Source organism: Apium graveolens, chromosome 3 (genome assembly GCF_009905375.1).
Source record: "Apium graveolens cultivar Ventura chromosome 3, ASM990537v1, whole genome shotgun sequence".
Taxonomy (NCBI): Eukaryota; Viridiplantae; Streptophyta; class Magnoliopsida; order Apiales; family Apiaceae; genus Apium; species Apium graveolens.
The window spans coordinates 279,888,702-279,914,512 of NC_133649.1; the positions used below are offsets into that span (position 1 = coordinate 279,888,702).

The following is a 25,811-nucleotide window of genomic DNA, read 5'->3' on the forward strand; positions in this document are numbered from 1 at the left end:
TACACGCCTGAATCGGAGTTCGATAACGTCTTCGTTCGTGCGTTTGATTTTCAAGAACGTATCGTTTTTAAGGGTTTTTCTCTATAATTACTATATTTTTACTGGTTGTAAATGAATAAACGAATAAAATGAAATAAGAAATATGCTATTTATATTTACGGAATATTGGTTCGTTCTGGATCATTTTGGATCGTTAAATTAGTTCCTTAGCCGCTAAGTAACTGCAATAACGATCTGATTTGATAACAGTTTTGGATAATTATCCCAACCGGGCTTTTATAAAATATTTTATACGGAAATAATGTAATAATATCCCGTCTTTCGAGAATACGGGTTTTGTTGATTCACCGGAATGATTATCGTATCGAAATTTTTGCGCCGGGCCGCGCACGGGTCAAACCGTAATCCGGATCGAAAAAGTCAAAATACGGAAAATGTCCGGAATTACCAGATTAAGTTAGGGAGGAGTTTTCGGAAGAGTTTCGGGTTGTGAAAATGTGAAACGGTTGAAGTCGGACGATTTCCGGCTTTATAAAATAATTTTATAATTATTCAGAAAATAATTAATAAATTCATAAATCATTATAAAATCATATAACACTCCAAAAATTATCAGAAAAATACCTTAATTATCTATATTTTATTCTGGACATATTAAAGTTAACATACTCACATGTTATTATATACAAACATCCAAATATTATTATCAATCATCAGATAATTCACTAAAAATTCATATAATATTCATATAATAATCATATATTGATATAAATAATTACACGATATTTTTCGGATGTTACACTAGTGCTATATCTATTATTGCTAATCCGGTTAATCATTCTAGAACAAATCACATTGATGTAAGGTACCATTTTATTTGAGAACATGCTGCAAATGGTACTATTGAGCTTATTTTTGTTCCAATAAAAAAATAATTAGCTGAAATTTTCACTAAACCTTTGGATGAAGCAACTTTCACTAGACTTGTTGGTTTGGAATATTAAATTCTTCATCCTAAAGGCAAGAACGCAGCAAATATGTTGCAGCACATTAATTTATAATAAATCAAAATTAATTTGATTTAATTGGAAATTAACTGGAATATGATTTATAAATATTTCAGAATTCTATGTATATTTATGTTTCAAATTTCAAGTTTTAGCTTGGAATTTTTCAAATTCTAAGAAAACTGTCTAAATGTTAATTTATATATTCAATATGTGAACTTAACATAAGACAAAACCAAAAAAGCACAAAAGTATATAGAGAGCTGAGTTCTCGATAAGTCTAAATGACTTCTCGAAAGTCATTTTGAGACTTCTCGATAGAGTTCTCGATAAGTATTTTTCTAGACTTCTCAAAGGACTTCTCGACAAGCCTCAGTATGACTTCTCGATAAGTTTTGTAGAGATCTCGATATATGTTAATTCATAGAGCTCTCTACAAGTATATATTTCAGACTTCTCGACAACTTAGAACAAAAATAATTTAATTTAATAAATTATTTTAGTAAAATGCTTTTGATATAAAATTATTCTAATTTTATTTTGATTTATTCAAATAAAATTTAGAAAAATTTAGTCCATTCAGGACAAATTGGGTATTTATTTGACATCTCGATAAGTCACTATCTAGTTCTCAATAAGATTTAGGAAAGTGACATATCGATTATGTATCTATTGGCATACGTGAATTCTCGATAAGCAAATCCCAAATTTTTATTTCTACTTCTTGACAACTCATTTACCTTTTTTTATAAATACCCATACATCTCGACATAACCCCCTCTTTACGCTTTCAAGATCTCAAGTAACCTAGATTTTACAAATCTTAATTATTCTCTCTCATTTCGAAGTCTTTCTTTCTCAAATCTCTTACCCACTTAAATTCAAACACTTCAAATGGCATCAAACACTGTTAGAGCTGTTATCCCTAAGGATGGAACCAACTACCTAGCTTTCACAAATGCTAACCAAGCGCTTGACAGTTTCAAGAGCTTTTTCAAGTTTCCATCTGAGTCATACTTTGCAGGTGCTCTACCTGCAAATCCTATTTAAACATGGATGTTCTCAATGATTTCTGGAACTCAGTTGTGGTTAGGACAATTGTGTATGAGAATCAAGTTGTGACCATGGTGGTTAACTGCTCAATCCAAGGCCAACATGTGGAATTTATTGAGAATGATTTCAACCTAGCTCTGGGAATCCCTACTGATAAAATGGTGGAGGTACCTACACAATAAGAGCTTGCTGAGTTTATGGACTTCATCAACTACAATGAAAGCATCAATCTTTCTAGCTTAAACAAGAAGCATCTAATGAGGGAATGGTCATTCCTGTTTGATTTAATTGTGAGAGTCTTCACATGCAGGAAGATAGGGTATGACAATATCTCAAGTGTGGTTCAGCAGTTATTGTTCTCCATGGCTCACAACAGACATATTAATGTGGGGCTCTTAATTCTGGAGGAACTCAGCACAAGTCTTACAATGCCTTTGGCCACAAGAGGTAAGGAATTTTTCTTTACTAGGTTTATAATGTCTACTTTAAATTATAAAGTTCAAGACATTCATTTACTTAATGGTATTGATAGAACAAAGATAGGAAATTGTAAACAATTGTCCAGAATACTATTTGGCTCACTTATTACAAAGAATAAGGTACCTGTAAGTCTACGAATCACTAACTTCAAGTTAGAAAGATTCAGGACTTACCCTTACCCTATGCCTAACATGAGGTCTATAGTCGCATCTAGTTCAGTTATGGCTCATGTGCCTATGGAATTACAAACACAGGAACACCAACAGGGACCTTCCACAACTGATACCCTTCCTTCTTTACCATTAGAAGCTAGGAAACCAACCTCTTCATTCTCTCAAAAGGGTAAGGTGAGTAAAAAGAAGAGAAAGACTGCACCCTTGATAGTTATTACTGAGAGTGGTGAGGAACAAACAGAACCTGAGCCTCACCTGGTCAGAAAACCAAAGAAGACCAAGAAAGATGAGTTGACCACTCATGAAGCCACCTCTACATCTTCCCAAAAGGATGCAGTTGTAAAAGAGGGATTAAACAGACTCTAGAGGCATCCTCTCAACAGGGTGTCTCTATTGAACAAAGCACTCTCCTTAGTGCATCCCGTAAAGAGTCTGCACCCCAACTTGAGTACTCTCAATTTGGTGAAAGAAGAAGTTTGGTTGGCACAAACACTGAGAGCACGTCATTTGAAGCTCCCTCATCTATTCAGGGGGAGTTTCCAAAACTCAATTCTCAAATCACTAATTTTATCTCTCAAATTTCTTTTACCTATAGTGAAACACTTGAATCCACTTCTCAAGTGTTGTCAAAATCAAGTGACACGGTTCAAGTGACTGTGCTCACCACCCAGGAACCACATTTAGTTGGGGATAGGCTAAATTATGGGGTATACCTTGATGATACCAACAAAAACATAGGGGTTTCATCAGTTTTTACTGAAGACCCTATGGTAGTACCAAATGCACCTTCTTGTGCAAATAAATCTTCACATATTGAAAGGTTTGAGGGTAATACTCCTGAGGGGGAGATATCTAAATCCTCTCTAATTCAATTGGAGGTTCCTCATGTAGGAACAACTCCCCTCAAAACACCGGCTGAAATTGTTTTGTCAATAGAAGCTGGGAGTAAAATTGTCAATGATCCAACCATCGGGGAGACAAGTCAAGCACATTCAGGTGCTAGTTCTTTGCAAGAAGAACAAGGGTTTGAGGCCATGGTACATGACAACAACCTTTTCAAATCCCCTCCAATTCAAATGAAGGTTCCCACTCTTGGTGAACAACACACTGTCACAAGCACAGTTTCCACTGTGAGTTCAACTGTGATTCCAATCACAGGGCTACCTAGCACCTCACAACCCTCCACCTCAAGCCAAACAGACATCCCTTCTACATCCAACCCCACTCAACAACCTTCACACCTCATCTCTCAATGGCTACAGGAAGCTCAATCTCAGCCAAGCACAATGAGTGATCTTCTTGTGGACCAATTGGGTGGCCTTGCAAACATTACCAAAAAGTTACTCACAACTGATATGTCCAATCAGGATTATCAAACTATCTTGTTGTCCTACAAAGAAGATGTTGAAAAATAACAACAGAAGATTGTCAATGAAGCTGATCAAGATGGGAATGTGGATGCTTGGTTATCTAAGGATTTCAATTTGGAAATGGATGAGGTCTTGGCTAGATTTATAAAATAGTATGTTACCATCCTAGGAAGCAATGCCAAGACTCTTAGTCCACAGGAAGTATATGCTGCTATTACAGAGGTCTATAGGCATAACTCAAAGCTTTTCACCTCATTGTTCTGAATAGTCATCAATACAGAATTAGGAGGTTGGTGAAAGATAAATTGGATGACCTTTTTCCAACTCAGGTAGAAATCAAAAATAAGTTTAATAAATTTGCTGAGCAAATGGCCAGGTTTGATGTGACTAGTATGGAGCAAAGCATCAAGAACTTAAAAAAATCATTTATGGCTCTTCATGAAGTTATCCAAAATCAAATCACTAAAAACAAGGACACAAGAGTAAAATTGGACTAACTCCACCAAGCAGATATGAACCCTCAATATTATTGATGGAGGGAATCAAAGAATCTATTTAAGCCACTTTTGGTGCTCCTCTCTCCTCGATCTCACAGCAACCAATTTCCACATCAACAGATCTCCAAATTTAGTATCTACAACAGCAAGTCTCCAATCTCCAAGCCTATAGTGATTCACTAACAGCACAGGTCTCTGCTCTCACTACCTTAGTTGAGAGTTTACAAAATGACATAGGGTCCCTAGTAGATCCCAAAAATATCTCCAGATACAGAATTCTGTCTCTTTGGGAGCTATTATTGGTGCCTTGAAAATTCCTTTACCGGCATTACCTGAAGTTGTACGACCATAAATATAACCCCGCTACTCCTGCCTGCTAACAAGACTAAGAGGGAGATAGAAGGTAGAATTAAAAAATCTAAAGAAGCTGGACTACAATCAAAGGAAGCTGGAAAATCTACATCCCACTCCAGCCAAAGCTCTGCACAAGTCAAAATTTCTCAAGATGTTGGTAAAAATAGACTTCAGAAAACTGCAGAAAGACCCTGTCAAGACAAGGAGTTCAATGAGCTACTGACTGTGCTAAGAGTCTCTCTTCAAAATAACTACATTACTTACAAGAGAGCTTTGGTCAATAACATCAACTTTCTGAGAGTGGTGATTATAAAGGTTGGAAACTTCTTAGAGAAAAGGATTGTGGCCAATGTCAATGATTGTGGTTTAGACAAGTGTCTACATGTCTCTCTCTCTCAGATCTTTAATCCATGAGAGCATCTGAGCTGGATGTAATAATTGATAGAGTTAATCCAGTCATTCTATAGGACACCCAATTGCTTAGTGAACTCAAGAAAGCTCAGATTACTGCTTTTCCTGAAGCATATCTTCATCCAAGCAAAGGGGGCCTACATCTGTCCATAAACCAGAAAGTGCAAATACTTTACAGTCCCCAAAAATTGTTAGGGGTAATATAAGATTAATCATGATATTGGAGACTGAGCTCAAGACAAAGAAGAACAAGACAGATGAAGATGAGGAGATGATCATAATTTTGGGAAGATATATACAGAATGCGGAAACCATGTTGCCAACTACTCAATTTAATACCAAAGATGACTTGGATGATGATGAGCAGAAGAATGATGAACAAAAACCTTCTGGCTCAAATTCACGTCAATCTACCAAGGCAAGTGGCAGTAAAGTAGATGGAAGGAAGAAGGATGAAAAGAAGAGGGCTGATAGAAAAAAGGGAGAAGAAAGCAGAAGGAAGAAAAAGGGAGTAGAAGAAGATATCAAGAAAAATTTCCAACAAATCAAAATCTCACAAACTCAAACCACCAAACCTAGTCAAACATTAACTCAACCAAATCTACCTCAAAATCCAAAATACTTGTATAAACAAACTGCAAACACCCTACTCAAAATACCAATCTGATCCAGCCATGTCACACTAAAGAAAATCACAAACCTACCTTCATTCAAGCGTCCAACCATAACTCACTTCAAGACTGTTGGAAGAAAACCAACAAAAATGCAAGCTGGTGCTTGGGTCATCTGGAACTGTTTCAATCAAACTAACTTTCTGCCTTTAAACATGTTCATCACATATGGTGACTATTTCCAACAACTATCTAAAGAAATTATCAAAGTTTGTGTTGTATCTTTAGTAGAAGTCAGAATCTACTATTTGGATGGCTCCTTCATTTTACTTAACAGGATAGTAATGGAAACATTTTTAACTACAGGATTGAAGAGGGTGATTAGCTTGATGAAGGATAAGGACATAAGTACAAGAATGCGGAAGGCGGTGATGTCTGAAAGGTTGAGGGAAAGGAATGAAAGACATGCAAGATTGAAGGCTGAAAAGGAGGAAAGGGATAGAAAGTATGGAAGGGAAATAGATATGTTTGAGCAGAGATCAAATGAACTCAAGGCAAGGGGGTTGAGTAAAATATCACAAGATGGACATTTTCTGAACATACAAATTGGAAGGTTCACAAGATTCAGGGTTGGTTACTTAAATGGTTACTCATTGGATGAATGGCTCAAGCTGGTAGAAGCTCTAAGAGGGATAGAAATAATTGAAGAACTTCAAGTACTAGTAAATCTCAAGGACCTCATTAGAAAAGAACCAGGCTATGAAAAATTCACCTGATGACTGTAACTATTAAACTTATGTAATCTTGAAATGTATAAAAGTTGTATTTGTTAATCTGTTAGTCTTTATATAATTTTATTATAACTTATGGTAAGTCTTGTTAACAGGCATGAATTTGTGATAAGCAATCTTCTCACAGATTGATTATCACAAATTGAAGGGGAATGTTGTGCAAGTCATGAATATATGATAACAAGACTAAGTCACATTGACAACCCTAAGATTTAGATGTTTGATAATTAATTTTGTATTTTTTAATGTATTACTCGAGTTTGTAAAAAGGTTAGAAGATTAGACTGGAGTATTTTTCTGTAAATAGCATCAAGCTAAGGAATAAACTCAGGGAAAAGATTAATCCATGATCATGCCTCAGAGAAAAGTGAAGAAGCTTGGATTTGAATAAAACTGTTTTATGAAAAATGTTCTAAGTCAAGATATCGACAAGTCACAGATCAAGTAATATCGAGAAGTCATTTGAGAAGTCCAAAATGACTTATCGAGAAGTCCAAAATGGTTTATAGAGAAGTCTCAGAGATATCAACAAGTCAAATGAAGATGTAGAGAACTGAAGATATCGATAAATCATTTCTACATATAGAGAACTCAGAGATATCGACAAGTCAAAATGAAGATGTGAAGAATTGGAGATATCTACAAGTTAATTTCTCATATAGAGATCTCAGAGATATCTACAAGTCAAAATGTATATAGAGATCTCAGAAATATCGACAATTCAATTATGCATGTAGAGATCTCAGACATTTCGACAAGTCATTCCACATGCAAAGATCAGGAGACCTCGACAAGTCAATTATACTCATAGAGAACTCAGAGATTTTGATAAGTCATTATACTTATCGAGATGTCACTTCTCTATAGAACAAACTGGAGATCTCGATATGCCTCTCAAATACAGAATGCAAACAAATTCAAGATTCAAGATTATCAGTCAACAAATAATCTATCAACTAGATTATCCAGGCTTATCATCTTATCTGGTTTTCAGGTGACAAATGGATAAGAATCATATATGCTATTGGATTTCCTCATTGTTTGTCGGTCTTTCGGAATTCCATATCTTCTTTTGGGAGGACCTGCCCCCGACTCAATCGGGCTTTTAATCGTGGCAATATATTATAAAAGGCAAGTTGGGAATCAGCAAGTCCCATCTACCAAGAATTTTTCAGAGTTTTATATCATAGTGTGACGATCATCGGGTCTTCATGGAGGAGTTTCATCCCTTCCGAATTAGAATCATCAAAGTTAGTGACAATTTCCACTGTCGCTCCTTATGGTGTACTACCTTTCGGGCACAAGCTTTCATTGAACTTCTTGAAGTCCCATCGGTAGTTAGTCTTCTAAAGATCATTTTGATAACCGGCACTCGGGGATGCGTGTTTTTATGGAGTATCTGGATCTCCCCTCTTATTCTTCATAACCTTTAATTCTATTACTTTCTTCACTATCTTGGTGAACTTATTCGGTATTCCTCTCTGGATTAGGAACTTAATATTATTCCTTAGTTGATGGCAATCGTCGATGTCCTCTTCGTAAAATTGTCAATACAAGTTCTTGTTCCTCTTTTTAGGGTTGATGCGTAGTGGTTTCAGCTATCGACCATCTATATCTTTTCATTTTTATAAAGATTCGGCTTCTTAAAGCATTAAAAAGTGTATACTCGATGAACTTTGATTCTCTGTTGTTCTTTCTCGTTACTTAGCATCACATTTTTGATCCTCCATTTGCTTATAGTCCTTATAATTATCGCCTCCTGTTGAAGGCCGAATTCTTCTTCATGTTGTTTATTTTTACGTTGACATACTTGCCTTCCCACTCTTGTAACTTGTGTTTGCATTTCAGACTGGCATTGGCCAATGACAACTTAAAATTGGCATCCAAGGCTCCTTCTCGGATGATCCTTGCCATTTTATCATTCAAGTATGTGGTGATCAGGGGCTTTTCTTTGAACCGGACCAGATCGTACATGGATTCTTTATATCCTCGTCTCATGTTCATGGGGGATGCAAAATAGCTCATGCACTCTTGCACCATTATTGAGTCATGCCCCGCGGGGTTTAAATGTCACGTACTTTATAAAATCGTGCATCGGCTGTTGTAATAGAGAGTTTGTAAACCTCCTTACATCGTTAGCCAGATTACCAACTCCATCAAACACTCATACGGGGTAGCTTCAGCTTTCTCAAAATATAGGTATTCATAATTTCTCTCGTGGAGTGATACGTTGGATCATTCACATCTTCAAGATGAATCAAATATTTGGGATCAACCCTTGGAATTTCTATCTTCCTTCTTCACGAAAGGCCGTTCGAACCAACTATAACGGGGAATTGACCATCGTGGCTCCAGGTGGTCCAAATTTTGCAAGTAGTCGAGTTTGTTGTTCCCTTTTCAGGTTTCTTTTCCTCCATTAAATCAAAAATTTTCTCTCCATCATCCTAAGCTTTCAGTCCTTGAGGCCTTTGAGGCTTGGGATATCCTCATTCGATCGGTCACTTCCTGGACGTCATCTTCTTGGAGTGGCATCCTTATCACTTCAGGTTTCATCATCCTCTGTATAGGGACTGGAATAATCACAAATTTGGTCATTGATGGGTTTCAATACTTGAATATAATGGGGTTTATAGCCTTTGCATGGTTGATGTTGAATTCTGCTTCCTTAATTATAATCTTTGAATCCATATCCAGGATCATCCATGGTTCGGGAAAGGAGAATATTAGTAGAGCTAAGGTCTCAACTACCATAAAAATTTGGGGATTCCACCCATAAACTCGAGGATTCTATTTTTTTGAATTTGGGGATCTTAAATCATCCCTTCGGTTTAAGATCGGGTTTATAACATATCTCTAAACTTGTTAAATCTTGTCGATGTTCTCCTTATGAGCTCGAATTCTTTTTTCGTAACAATTCGAGGAATCATCTCTTCGTGCCCTTGAGATTGAGAACGTATTCTAACAACGGGCTCTTTAATTGTTCGTCTCCTTACTAGATGGTCAATTAATGTCCTAGATATTGGGACAAAAGAAATCTCAGGCTCCTTTAAGAATGAGGATCATCCCTTGCAAATACCGAAATATGGTCGATGCTGAACCTTATTCTAATCCGGTGGATTAGCGTTCCTCCTAGACGAAAATATAATTGTTAACATCTGAAATACGATTAGGGATTCATTTTTTTGGTTTTCCACTCCTTTGAGATTGGGTATCAGTCCCTTGAATCAGCATTTGGGTCACAAGAAATCACATAATTACGGATCGTCTTGTTGATTGTGTGATTGAAAGTTGTGGTATGGTGGAAGCAACAACTTGAGTTATGGTTGGTAAATCGTGATTTCCCTATGATTCCAGATCTTTTGGGTTCTCGGATTTCCCTATGATGACTTGGGGATTCATCATTTCACGTCTTCGAGGCTAAAAATGCCCTTTTGACAATAGGTTCCTTAATCGGCTGCACCCTTCTTGGGGCAATCTCCTCTTTATATGAACAATCACTACCCTCGATATGGGGATTATAGAAATCATAACATATCCCTTCAATAAGGTTTAGCTCTTACAAATACCGAGATTCGTACTTTTTATGTACTAGGTCTTACATTCTTCCTCGAAATTTTACATCCCGTAAGGTGGGTGATCGTTCATCCTTGAGGAAAGCACAATTATTAACATCTGAAATTCGGGTGGTCATTAGTGAGATAACCATCTATAGTTTGGGACTCTTCCCTTATTTAGTCATCCCCTGAGGTTGGAAAACGTTCTTTGGATCAACAGTTGGGTAATGGGATCTCCATTCCTGAGAGATCAGTCCCTCAGATATTGAGGTTTGACTGTGGTGGAATATCAACATTGGATGCGACGTTGCGCATCGCATCATGTGGTTTCTCGGTGCTTCTTCGTGCTTTCATGGTTGTCGTGTTTTTCCCACAGACAGCTCCAAATGTTATGGGTAAAAATATGTACTTATTTCTTGCGTGTATTTAATGTTAGAGTTTGATAAGCTTCGAGCTTTAATGGCTGCGCTTGTGTTTCGTAGCTTGAACCCGCCATCACAAGATGCCTACGTACCTTGGTGTATGCCAAGGATCAAGTCAAAACGTAGTTCTTGGTGATGCATGCCCTCGGGGCTATGGCAGCGAGAGCTCACCAAGAACGTAGTGACTTTCATGTCCTTCAAGGACTAAGTCTAAAACGTCATTTCAGGTAATGGCCTCGTGCCTTGTAGGATTTCTTCGCGGTTTCGCGATGCTTAGAGTTGTGCTCCAAAACGTGGTTTCATAGTGGTGACATATGGAGCTCTTGTCCAAAACGTTCTGCTGAAATTGAAGGGGTAAGACCCTTTAGATAGACGTTGAAAGTCTAAGAATTAGGGTATAATTGGGTGACTTGATGGGCAAGTCTCCAACTCAGATTGGACTTTGGAGTCCTAAAAAGCAAGAATTAATTTTTAGGTTGCTTGGAGGCTACTTCTTGTAGAAGTAGTTACTTATTTTAACACATTTATTGAGCTGTTTAATTAATCTCATTATTAATTACGAAATTAATAAATAATTAGGGTTTTGGGCCTCGTTAATTGGGCTTTTCCCTTTTACCAAATCAGGTTTAATTAATGCGGCATTAACTCCATAATTAAGGTTATTTTTATTCCCTATCACTAAATTAAATAATATTTATTTTTGATCTACCATAATTAGTTGGACTTGCTCGGTATACCAAACTAAAAATAATTCGTATACTATTGATATGAGTTAAAACTTACCTTTTACTTAAAAGATAATTATTTGTCATCAATACTACAGTGTTGTGGAAATCAGAAATCGGACTAAATCGGTTGAGTTATTGATTTACGATTTATCGGAAATCGGGGATTTATCGGAATCTTAAATCGGGATAAAATCGGATATATTTTAATATTATTTTTATAAAAATATATACAAATTTATAACTTTTTTATTCTTATGTAAAAAAATATTACGGATTTCAATTTTGTATATAAATTTTAAATTAGATAATTTTCTAAAAGGATAGAAGTAGTTAACTCATCATTTATAATAAAATTAAATAAGACATATTATTTTTTTTGAATTGATAATAAGACATGTTATTAATAATATTATGAAAATAAGACATATTATTAATAATATTATTAGTTTATTGGTCATGTCTTTTTATTTCTCACAAATAGAAGCGCGTGAAATGTGGATATAGACAACTTCTTCACCTTCCTCCCTTTGTTCTTATCCACCGCCGACAGCTGTGTATCCAGTTTATATATCTTCTCCACATATCATTCATCTCTCATGCAACCCGATACCTTGACCTGATTTCAACCAATTTTGACCCAATTACTACAAATACGTTTTCTTAGCTGATTTCGGGTTATTAGATCGGCAAACTTCCGTTTACCGATTTTTCGGCCGATTAATCGGTGATTCAGCCGATTTTTAGAACCACATCAACACACCTTTAAATATCAATAAAAGTATATATTTCAATTAGTGATATTTCTTTTAAAACTAAAATATCACTAATTTGAGTTTTTAATCTGGCCTGTCTTGCTCTTTTGCAAGTTCCCTGTCTTGTTTTATAACAAGTTTTTTCTTTCATAATTCATGTTCATAATCTTAAGTACGGTGTAAGACAAATATGGCGAGTAATCTCAAAGAGATGTATGCTAATCTGGTGTTGGAAAATGAGGAGGAGGATGGAGTATTCATTACTAATGAAGAGCTACCAGTAAAAGAACAGTCTTTTGTGCTAATCGGTCGGTTTTTAACGGAGAAAAACATCAACTTTAATGCAATGCAGAACGTGATGGCATCCTTATGGAGACCAAAAGAAGGTATGGAAATACATGAATTGGGAGAGCAGCGATTCTCTTTTGTATTTTTTCATAAATTGGATCTACAGAAGGTGATTGAAGGCGGACCTTGGACGTTTGAACAGAGCTTGTTGTTATATCATATCTTAGGAGAAAATGAGAATCCGCATACAGTTCCACTGAATAATATGGATATATGGATGCAAGTTTATGATGTGCCAAAGGGGTTAATATCTGAGAATCTGTTACAAAACATTGGCAATTTTGTAGGTAAGTTTGTCAAATCTGATTCTAATAATATTAATGGAGTATGGAAGATGTTCTTGCGTATTCGAGTCACGTTGAATGTGGAGAAACCTATTAAGCGCAGGATGAAATTAAGAAGAGAAAGTGGAGAGTGTAACTGGGTGAATTTCAAGTATGAAAGATTAAGTTTGTTTTGTTTTGTCTGTGGTGTTTTGGGACATTCGGAGAGAGATTGCTCAGTGGTGTATGCTCATCTAGATAAAGTTATAGAGAAGGCGTATGGGGCTTGGCTCAGAGCACCGATGAAGGGAGGAAAACAGCAAAATTTAGGAGCTAAATGGTTGAGAAATGCGGCGGGGACGAGTAGCAAGGATGATCGGAAAACAGAGTCAACAACCTTATAGGCGGAGAATAGGGTGGTTGCGAATTTTATGGAGATAGATGGGAGAGTTAGCGAAAAGGGTGGAGAGACTGGGGGGATTCATTTTGCTAACAGAAAATTGAATGGGCTGGAAAATAGCACGATAAATCAGGAGCAAGATAATGGGAAGGAAAATGATTTTGAAAATGATACAGTAATATTGGAAAGTAAAAGGAAAAGAGTGGACGGTGGGAAACAAATAGTAGTAGATGGGCGGGATACTACAACTGACTCAACAATTTTAGTTGGGCCAAAAAATGTGAAAGAGGCGGGTCCTGTGAATCAGGCCCGCCTTCAACAATGAGTCTGTTAGCATGGAATTGCCGTGGGCTGGGTAATCCACGAGCAGTTCGTTTCTTGAAAGAAATTACCCAACAGCTTAAACCTAGTATTATTTTTTTGTCTGAAACATTATCAAAATTAAAAAAGATAGAAGAAATATGTAAAAGTTTGCATTTTGCGGGATGGTGGGGAATAGAAGCTCAAGGACATAGTGGTGGTTTGGCGTTGTTATGGAAGAATGAGGATGGGTGTAAGGTTTTAGATGGCACTAAACATTACATTGATTTTGAGGTGGAAAACAGTCAGGTTGGAAGATGGAGATACACTGGATTCTACGGGTGTCCTGAAAGGGAGAGAAGGAGAGAATCATGGGCTATTCTTCGGGATTTAGCTGGTAGATCAACGCTTCCATGGTGCATTATAGGTGACTTTAATGACATGTTGTTTGCAGATGAGAAAAAATGAGGTCGGGTGCACCCAAGAAGCTTATTAGTAGGTTTTGGAGATACGATTGCTTCATGTAGTTTGACAGATTTGGGATTCAAGGGGGAAAAGTTTACGTGGGAAAAGTCTCGAGGAAATCATGGTTGGGTTCAGGAAAGGCTAGATCGTGGTCTCACAAATAATTCATGGAGAAATCTGTTTCCTATGGCGGAAATTCAAGTCTTAGAAGTGGCCACATCTGACCACTTACCGTTGTTTTTAAATTTGAAGAAGCAGGTTTTTGAGGTTAAGGCAAGGAGGTTTAGATTTGAAAATAGTTGGCTTAAAGAGAAAGAATGCAGGGAGATTGTAAAACATAGTTGGCAGGGGGATGAGAGTCGAGATTTGATGTCAAAAATTTTTAACTGTTGTAATAATTTACAGGAGTGGGGGGAGGTGCAATTAGAGAATACAAGCAAGAAATAAGTAAGTGTCATGAAAAGCTGCGAAGGCTGAGATCAAGGAGAGATGGGCATGGTATTCATATGTATAATGAGGTTCGATGGGAATACATGAGGCTGTTAGAGAAGCAAGAAACGTATTGGAAACAAAGGGCCAAGCAATTCTGGTTACAAGGCGGAGACAAGAATACACGTTTCTTTCATAATTATGCTTCTGGGAGAAAAAGGTTGAATGCTTTGCAACGTATTAAAAATGATGAGGGAGAGTGGAAAGAAACGAATGAGGAGATACAGGAGGTTATTGAAAAATATTTCACTGATCTATTTACAGCAAGGACGGTGGATGGAAGACTTAGTGACAGGGAGATGGTTAAAACTGTATCTGCAAGAGAAAATGAAGATTTAGTAGCAGAAATTACACCTGAGGAAGTGAAGGAAGCAGCCTTTTCTATGCACCCTGATAAGGCACCAGGGCCGGATGGCCTAAACCCAGGTTTTTTTCAAGTTTTTTGGAACATTGTTGGTACTGATGTGGTCTTATTTTGTCAAAAGTTTTTGCAAACAGGAGAGCTACCGAATGAGATTAATCATGCTGTGGTAAGATTGATCCCTAAGACAAAAGTTCCACAAAATATGACTGAGTTGCGTCCTATTTCTCTCTGTAATGTGTTAGTCAGAATATTGTCAAAGGTAATGGTGAATAGATTAAAGCCATGTTTAGGTTCTGTGATATCTGAGGTGCAGAGTGCGTTTGTGGAAGGGAGATTATTAACTGATAATGCAATGATTGCATTTGAAGTGAATCATTACATGAGAAGACGGACGCAAGGGAATAGGGGATTAGCAGGGTTAAAAATCGATATTTCAAAGGCATACGACAGACTGGAGTGGGGATTTATTAGAAATATGATGATGAAATTCGGTTTTCATGAGGTGTGGATTGACAGAATCATGACTTTTATTTCGACGGTATCTTATGGTTTTCTGCATAATGGAATGGAGATGGGAAGAGTGATTCCAACCCGTGGCGTACGACAGGGGGACCCAATTTTTCCCTACATTTACATCATGTGTGCTGAGGGTTTAAGCGCTATGTTGAGAAGCAATGTTGAAGCTGGGCTTATTCATGGATGTACAGTGGCTAGGGATGCACCAAACATTTCTCACTTATTTTTTGCAGACGACTGTTACCTATCCTTCAAGGCTACGGAGGTGGAAGCAAATAATATGAAACGTATCTTAAACAGATATGAGTCGATCTCAGGACAGCAAATCAACTTTGGGAAGTCTACAGTTGTGTTCTCTCCTAACACGAAGGTGGAGGATAGAAGAAAAGTTTGTGATAAGTTGGGAGTGACTGAAATTGATAAACCAGGGAATTACTTGGGAATGCCCATGGTAATTAGTCGAAATCGAGTTGCAACCTTCTCATTCTTACTCGATCGAGTAGACCAGAAACTGCAAGCATGGGGAAACAAGACTTTGTCAAAGGCTGGGAAGGTTTTGTTACTAAAAACATCTGCCCAGACAGTTCCAAACTTTTGGATGAGTCTGATGTTAATTCCATTAGAAGTTTGTGATGGGATTGAGAAAAAATTTAATGTTTTTTGGTGGGGGAAGAACAGTTCGAATGGAGGAATAAGATGGCTTTCATGGGACAAGCTTTGTCAAGTAAAGGAGGCTGGAGGTCTTGGGTTTAAGAAGCTGAGGGAATTTAATATCACAATGTTGGCAAAGCAAGCATGGCGTTTAGTTAATAACTGCAATCCTGTAGTTACAGCTCTAATGAAGGCCAGGTATTACCCACGCTCTGAATTTTTGAATGCTAAAATTGGAAGTAACCCGAGTTATATTTGGCGGAGTATTCTTGAGGCTCAGGATGTGGTACGACAGGGAATGAGAAAAAAAATAGGAGATGGAAAGAGTACGTTGATATGGCAAGACCCATGGTTGCCCTGTGCTCAAAATGGCTGTATAACAACTGAACGGTATCCACAGTTGGAACATACCACAGTTGATCAGTTGATGGATGAGGATCAGATGGGTTGGGATGAAGAGATTCTAGAAGACTTATTTAACGAAAGGGATAGGAGACTGATGAAACAAGTTCATATTCCTATTCGAAAACGGGATGATTCTTGGTACTGGTTGTTTGATGACACAGGTAGGTTCACCGTACGGAGCTGTTACCGTAAAATAAAGGGAGAAAGTGATTGTCCTGATAGAAGGTTTTGGAATAAAGTCTGGGGACTCAAGCTTCCAGGAAAAGTAGTGAATTTTGTTTGGCGAATGTGTAGAGATGTGCTGCCAACGGCTGCTAATCTGATCACTAAACATGTCAATGTCGTGGATAGATGTGCTTGGTGTCATAATCATGTTGAGGACAGTTTACACGTACTGTTTCAGTGTGACTTTGATGTTCAAGTATGGACTGATGTAGGTATGCTTAGTTTGATATCAATGATGCCTGGCGACACGGTTTTACAAGTGACTAAAAGAGTTCTGAGTAATAGTAGTAAGGAACAGGGAGCTATGTTTGGTATGGTATGCTGGGCTTTATGGTACAGACGGAATAAATGGATATGGGAGAGGGTGACAATGTCCGTTTTTGGGGTGAAATCTATGGCACTAAATATGTGGTCTGATTGGAGTAAGGCCAGGGAGGTTGATGATCAGAGGGAGACTCAGAGGCAAAGAAGAGTCAGTACGTGGTGCAAACCACCTCTACAGTGGATAAAAATTAACACAGATGCAGCTTGTGATACAGAGGGAGGATTGACTAGCCTGGGATGTGTAATAAGGGATGATACTGGACAATTTGTTCGAGCTAGAAGCAGGAGGTTGCAGGCCATATGTCAACCAAGAGTTGCAGAAGCGTTAAGTCTGAGGGAAGCTCTATCATGGACGAAGGAATGGAGATCGAGTAGGTGTGTTTTTGAGACGGATGCCAAAGTTCTAGTAGATGCAATCAACGCAACAAAGGATAAACAAGGGTGTTCGACATTTGATACGATCGTTGATGATTGTAGGGAGTTGATTAAACACTACGAGGAAGTGTTAATTATGTTTGTTCCTAGATCAGCGAATAGCGTTGCCCATTTGTTAGCAAAGGGTGCTTATTCTATGTCTGATTTACAAGAGTGGCTTATTACCGCTCCTGATTTTATTATGTGTAACCTTGCTTTGGAAGCAATTTGATTAATGCAAGTACGTTTATTTCAAAAAAAAAAAATCACTAATTTATATATGTCTATATTTAAAATTATTGTCAATTTATATTATTAAAAAAATCTAATAAATAAATTTCAAAGCTAAAAATTTTCACTTGAAATTAAATTCAAAAGTTATATAATATTATTAACATATCGCCATAAAACTTACAATCAGAACAGAAAGACAGAAACAGTAATTAACCTAATTGCTTTATGGTAGTTTCCATGTAGTGGGGAACTGAATACTAGTGAACATTACTTACAGGGATTTGATTACATGAGATAATGATAAAACTGAATACTAGTGACTAACAAGATCAACGATCAATTTCGATAATAAAATCGCTGGAAAGCGGTAGATAATCGGTACTCTTCGTAACAACAGGTAGATGAGCACTTTGGTTTGTAACAGGCAGACGGGCACTCTGCTTTGACGACAACGACCTTATGTATTGTATGCAGTCCTTGAGTTCACAGATGTCTGTTTTTACAATTACAGTAACTGAAGGAGCTAGACCAAACCAGATCATCAAAAACAACGCCCCCCAGGGAATCCAATCATCTTTCGAACCTTGGGTAATCATGATATATGGTACCACTATTAAACTTGCGTAAAAATAAGCACCAAAAATCACTGCCAATAGACACTTGAAACTAATCTAAATATTTGGCCATATTGGCGTTTTTTCTCCTCGGCCAAGGCAGCCAATATAATTGCTTCGGAAGGGTCTTCAAAGCTGTTCATCTTTCCTCAGAAGAATAATAGGGACAATCTAGGATACTAGTTTAGTTATATTTTTGTGTTTTTGGTAGGTCATGATGCAGAAGCTCATTATCGGTATTTATAGTAAACATCTTGTATCTAATAGTTCGATTAGGTTTCTGAATGTGTGTTCTAACCGTACCTTTGAATGATTTGATTCCAACAAATATGTGGCTATGCCCGCAATTAATATAACGGGGGCTATAAACCTAAACTCTCTCGAATTTTCTAATGTTTAAAATTCAAATCCTTCAGATTAATTTTAGATGTTTGAGAATTATAATTAATAGCTTAAAATCCGTGCAAGGCACCGTTGTTTTAATAATTGTTATTTTAATATTATATTAATTATAATTGTTAAAAGATTAAGTACTATATTATTTTTTAGTTTAATGTCATTATATTGAACAACGAATTATTTTTTAATTTATTTTTTTTTGCCCGATTCATTAGTTTATAATTTTGACAATAGTATTTATTATTTTATTCTAGCCCGGACACCATCTATATCTCCCCAACACTCGCCTAGTGTATCCAGTTATATATAACTTTATTTCATGAGTTTCATATTTTTTAAGATAATTATATCAAAATAATAAAGTAATTAAGTGAGGGCAATTAAATAATTTCAGTAAGTAACGACCGACTACCAAACTCTTAATGTTTCGTCTATGATAATATAGTATTAACTAAAACTCGTGTGATGTACAGATGTTTTTAATATTGCATGGTTTTTCTATTTGATTTTAATTGAATTTTTTTTAATTACATCATTAATTTTAATTTAATTGATTAACTTAAATTGTAAATATTAATATTTTGTCGTGTTATTTTTAATTGAATTCGCACAAAGCGTTGCTAATTAATTGTTTATTATTTATAATAATATTATTAATTTATTTTATTAAATAAAGTTGCTCATTTAGTTTGGGAACTGAATATTTGTTTAACTTAAAAAAGTAATTGTTTAGTTGTTAGTATTATAATATTTGATTTTATTAAATATAATTACAGAAAAAATAAAGAAGATAATATGTTTTATTAAAAAAAATTATTGATTTATATATTATTTAAAAATAAAATAGGTCTAAATGTCAATATAATAAAAAAAAAGTAAAAAAATTTTGATATGAAGAACATGTATTTAAAAAGATTTAACCGTAAATCTTATATTTGGTGACTATTTATTTATACTTGTATAATATATACATATTTTAGGGATTTAACTCTGGAAATTATACTCCAACAGCTAAAAAAGAAGTTTAGGAAATTTATCGAAAATACTAATTTTTGTATAATTATTTGCGATATTACCCACTTCCGACTTTATTTTTGCAAAAAAAACTATTGATCTGAATATATTTGCAAAAATACTATTTTTTCATGTTGTTTTAGAAAAAGTAGCAAATTTTTTATTTAAAATAAAAAGATGGTGTCATTTAGCTGAAAATGGTAATTGTTTAGTTGTTATTTATTATAATATTTATTTTATTATATATTTATTCGTTATGTTTTTAAAAAGGAAATGTTCTGAAAAAGTTGACTGGTTTATATGCTAATTTGGATCAATATAAATTAAAATAAATTGGTGCTTAAAAATTTATTTATTTTTATTTAAAATTATTAAACAAAAATAATTAACTAAATTAATATTAAAATTTTAATTCTTCGCCTTAGCCCAACTAATTTAAGTTATCTCAATGTAAACTTTGCCATTTGCCGGACTTTTGATCCGGGAATTGAAAGATAAGAAAATGGTGAGATTGTTTGCACCTGCTCTAGCATCTTTCTAGCTCATGTTCCTTTCTTTAGTAGTATGTTTATTTGATCCAGTATAGGTTCTTGTAGCGGTTCAGCTTTAGGCAAAAAATAATGTAAAATCGTCAAGCGTGGCCTGCTTCCTTAATATATTTTTCAGATCGATAAAAAAAAGAAATCTGGTATGATCTGTTCATCATGTTGTGACGGTTGTTGGATTTTGACAGATATATCAATTATATATAGATTTTAATATAATTAGAATTGAATATTATAATATATTTTAATAATAAATAAATAAGAGTAATTAACTAATTTTAACAAGTACCGACCTACCGACTACCAAACTTTTAATATTTCGTCTATTATAATATAGTATAAATAATAAGTTAAACATTATTCAATACTAACTTAAAACCTTGTCATGCACGAATTTTTTTAATATTATATAACTTTTAAAAAAAATTGAATTAAAATTTTATTTGCTCATTTTAATTTTTTAAATGATATAATTTAATAATAAATATATAATACCCATATATATTCATGATTTTTTTTATCACAGATAGTTGAAAAAGACAATCATACTTATTAAATAATATAACTTTATTGAATTATATATGAATGATAAATTTTATTGAAGTTTTAGTTTGAATCAATAATATATGAATTATGCGTAGCATGATATTAAGTGCATTTTATCAAGAATCAATATTTTAAACTATTGTATTTGAATCTGAGACTAATTACACCGACAAAATCTAACTAATTATTATTAGTTTGATTTTAAATTTTTAAACTCGATTCAATATGATTATTTCGTTTTAAACCGGACACATAGTATACATGATTTTATTTTAGCTAGTCAAATTATGTTTTGATAAATTAAATTTTGATAGTATAGACTATAGATATAGATATATAAAATATCTATATAATAATTAAATTGTTTGTTATAGTAAAGCTTGTTATAGAAATTAGTTAAATAAAATTTAAATTTGTATAATAAGTTGATTTCGGTATCAATTAGTTTAATATAGACATTAATATGAATTAGAATTTAAATTTGTAAAAGAGCTGACTTTAATATTAAATATAATAATATGGAGTTCAATATGAATTAGAATTTAATTTGGCAGAGGAAATTGACTTAGTATCAATTAGAATTAGATTGACCGACCAATCAACCAAATTTTTAATGTTTCCTTTATTATAATATAATATAGATGAGTTTAGTACGTTGAAAAAATTAAGTTAATAAGAATTAAACTAATTAAATTAGGGTCAGCAAAAACTAAATATCGGATCACACAAAATACTATACACTATTAATTTCATAAATTTAGTACACCAATAAATAATATTCCTCGAGTGACCTATCCCATTTTAATTGTTTGTTTGTAAATTTGCATACGACTCATTTTGCATTAATTAAGATGTTTGCTTAAATATTTGAACAAAACTACTCTAATAAAATCAAACTAACTAATTTTTTTATTACTAGAAAATATATGCTCCATTAATAGAGGTAAAATTTAAATTTACTTGCTAAAAATCGTTTGAAAATCAGAAAAAGTCCCTTATTTTTGGACAAAAATCAATTTCTAAAAAAGCTAAGAAAATGGGTCAAAAAGAGTAGTTTGTAGAATGATGATTCTCTTTACATAACCGATAATTTTCTCTTGTTAGATAATGAATTACCCACAGACGGGGTGAATGTGTTTTTATGTTTTTCTTGAAGTGTTTATGACTGTGAACAAAGTAAATTAAATCTTGCAGTGAGATGTGTTAATACTAAAATTAAACAAGCAATAACAGTGAACACAAATATTTCAAAACTCACTTAATTTTATATTAAAATTAAGAATGTTTTGCTACAAAAATTCTAGTTCTTTGTTGCTAAAGAGCTTAGTTTCTTCCTTAAGAGAATACAAGATTTTATTATCTAAATTGTTACAACTAACAAAGGACCAGTGTTAACTTTATATAATAGTTAACTATTGGTTTACACAGTGTATAATAAGAAATGCTATTAACTTTAGTAAACTGTCACTTATCATTTCCATTTTAGGAAAAACATATCTTCCATTTCTAGCTTAGCATATATTTACATACTGTGTTCTTTTATCTTCCTTTGTCAGTTAATCTTCACCCTTGATCTTGCACACTCTTCAAGCTGCTTTTTGTAGATTTGTCAATTCAACTGGTTGGATTGTTTGTTGATTGTTAATCTTGGATATTGAACTGATCTGCACTTTGGACTTTGAGTTTCACCTCGAGATCTCCAGTTTGGTATAGAGAGAACTTGATATCTCGATAAGTAGATTGGCTTATCGAGATCTCTCATTACTCCATAGTTGCTTTGACTTGCAGATGTCTATGAGTTCTCTATAAGAGAATTTAGCTTGTCGAGATCTCTCAACTTCATGTCTTCACTTTGGCTTATAGATATTTCTGAGTTCTCTAGTGACTAATTGACTTGTCGATAACTCGGAGTTCTCTAGTGATATTTGACTTGTCGATATCTCAGAGTTCTCTAGTGATATTTGACTTGTCGGTAACTTAGAGTTCGCTAGTGATATTTGACTTGTCGATAACTCTGAGTTCTCTATTGAAAAAATGACTTTTCAATATCTCCTATCTTCGTGTCTTCAATTTGGCTTTTCGATATATCTGAGTTCTCTAATAGCTTTCCTGACTTCTCTATAAGTCATTCTGGAGTTCTCGAATGACTTCTCTATAACACTAAATTTGTGACTTGTAGAGATCTTGACTTAAAACATTTTTCTCAAAATAGATTTATTCAACTCCAAGCTTCTTCATAATTCTTATGAGGCATGATCTTCTTGATTTTCTTCCAGATAGAATTTTTAGGCTTGATATTGTTTAAAGAAAAAGACTTCAGTCTGCCCTTTTATATTTTTACAGAATTTAAATGTTATGATACAAAATGCAAACTAAGATTACAATACAACTTACTTAGGTTTGTCAATTTGACTTAGTCTTGTTATTGTACAGACATATCTTGCACAACAATCTCCCGCAATTTGTGAGAAGATTACTTAACACAAATTCATTCCCGTGAGAAGATTAATATATAAAAATTGACACAATTACAACTTTTATACATTAGGAGATTTACAGAGTTTAAATGGTTACAAGCATCAGGTAAAGACTGTTTTTGCTTCTGCTTCTTCTCTAGTGAGATCATTTAAGTAAACAAGAATTTCAAGTTCTTCTATAATAGATGTCCCACTTAGAGTTTTTACAAGTTTGAGTCTGTCTGCCTTTGAATAACCACTGTCTAGTAAATCAATCCTAAATCTTGTGAATATGTCAGCTTTAATGTTTAGAAACTTTCCATCCTTAGAGATTATGCTCATTCCTTTGGCCTTGAGTTCTTCTGATCTTTTCATGAACATTTCAATCTCCTCATTGTATCTCCTTATCTTCTCCTCATATTCAGCTTCATTTCTTGCTCTTCTTTTCTCCCTTATAATCAACCATTCAGCCAAAACAGATCTTCATGCTCTTGTAGCAGTATCCTTATCATTCAGTAAACTTATCACTCTCTTGATTTTCGTGGGAGAAAGAGAGTCCATTAAGCTGCAGCCAAGAAATGTGAAAGACCCATCTTCATACTAGATTCTTACTTCCTTTAGAGTTACAGCCCAGACTCTAACTATTTCCTCAGCTAGTTGTTAATAATAGTTATCATCTGAGATGCACCAGTTTAAGGGTAGAAAGTCATTTTGCTTGAAACAATTCCAAATGGCTCTTTCAGTGACTTCCACTTTTTCTGTAGGCTTAGCTTTCTTTGGTTTCCTCCCAACAGACTTGTGACGCCCCCAAATCCAGGGTCAGGATTGGGTGTCACTACACAACTTAAAATAATAAAAACCTGTATATTAAAATAAATATACAGATAACCCATCATTATTCAGGATCGCTTACAAGTTATAGTATGAAACAAGAATCTAACCTTCTAAAATTTACATTGTCTAAATATAATTTCATTACCTCATTACTAATTTCCTTGCATTGATCACTCTGTCATCTCCAAGTTTCTTCAGCTGGAATCTCACCACTTTTGCTGTCTATTAAAAGCTATTCACTTTGCCCTCATTTGATACTGAAAGAAATAAGAGTTCACAAAGCAAGAGTGAGCCAAAAATGCCCAGCAAGTATCATAAATGGTTTCCAGGTATCAGATCAGAAAACTCCTGGAAACGATTATTGAATGATTTTAAAAATATCTTTACATATTTAAATAGTTGAGCGAATAAAATATCGACCCTCATTGGCCTTTAAACATAAATCACATTTTTCCGTATAAGGACAGTAACCGTTTCAATATTTCATCCCTTTGAATTAAATCTTGGTGTGAGTTTGTAATTATGAACTACTCAGAAAGGAATGCCGTTAATGGCGATCAACAATAAATTAGACTGGACACTAGAAACCAATATATGCACTATAACCTGCTGATCAGTCAGGAGATAGTGCGGATCTATACCCAACTGCATAGACCCAACCAACATATGGGGCACCCAGGCAACTATGGCCTAAAGGGGTCCGGTCCATTCCTGACCCATAGGATCCAGCTCATCACTGGTCCTCATAATAACCGTCCAGCCCGTAGAGTATTTTGATGTCAAATCATTTTGAAAGGCATATGTCATAGCCTATTCGTTTATTCGAGGATTTAACTCAACTCAAATAAGAATGTAATAAGTAAATAGTGGATCTATCATCAGAGAGATCTCACAAAGTAACATCTGTCAAAGGATAAAGAAACATTGTTCATCTGCAGACTTGAAGATTCACTGGAAGAAGTTCAAGAATTTGATCATGCCTCAGTGATATAAATCAAGATCGTGGATTTAATCAAGTGACAGAGATCTCGTCAGGGTATCATTTATTACAAGGATTTAATCAGAGTATCAAAGTCAAGACATGAAGAAACGTCACGGAAGTTAGTCACTCATGAACCAGACAGTACATCGAGTGTCAGCATTGAAGTGGCGGAATTGATTCATAAGTCTCAGTGATTTTCAGAAGATTGTCAGAATAATGGATGTTGCTCAGGGTTAGTATTAATTCTCTATTAATTAATTAAGTCATATAATTTAATTAAGAAAATAAATTATATCTGCAAAGATTAATTTATTGATTAATTGAATTAAATTGATTAATTAATTTAGAATTAATATTGAGGATTTACAAGATTTTAATTGGTTTAAAATCTGCTTAAATTCAAAACAAGACAATTCATTTGAACTAGTATGACAATCGGTATGACAATTGATAGTCATACCGAAAGTCATGCCAATACATTTAATTGTCTTATTAGAATTTCTGTTTAGATTAAAATCTGTTATTAATTCAGCAAGACAATTTATTTGAACTAATATGACAATCGGTATGACAATCAATAGTCATACCGAAAGTCTTGCTAGTTCATTTTGATTGTCTTGCTAGTTGTAAATATTGTCATACCGAAAGTCTTGCTGGCCAAAGAGATTGTCATGCCAGTACATTTTTCAGTTCGGTGTTTGATAAAAGCAGCAGAAGACTTTTATTGATCAACACTTACAGAATCCAATCAAACAGAAAATAGAACACACAAGAGAAAAAGGAGCAGAAAACAAAAGCATAACATTTTATTTTTCATCTG

General features: G+C 34.6%; 2 protein-coding genes across 2 annotated transcripts; both read left to right on the forward strand.

Annotated features, from left to right (window-relative positions):
• The first annotated feature begins 12,393 nt into the window (after positions 1 to 12,393).
• On the forward strand, positions 12,394 to 13,218 carry LOC141715072 (uncharacterized). Its single transcript, XM_074518557.1, has one exon. It carries the CDS (start codon positions 12,394 to 12,396, stop codon positions 13,216 to 13,218), a length of 825 nt encoding a protein of 274 aa, XP_074374658.1.
• Positions 13,219 to 13,535: 317 nt separating this feature from the next.
• LOC141715073 (uncharacterized) lies at positions 13,536 to 17,599 on the forward strand. Its single transcript, XM_074518558.1, has 3 exons — positions 13,536 to 13,941; positions 14,050 to 14,319; positions 14,385 to 17,599. Exons 1-3 carry the CDS (start codon positions 13,536 to 13,538, stop codon positions 17,597 to 17,599), a joined length of 3,891 nt encoding a protein of 1,296 aa, XP_074374659.1.
• The last annotated feature ends 8,212 nt before the right edge of the window (positions 17,600 to 25,811 follow it).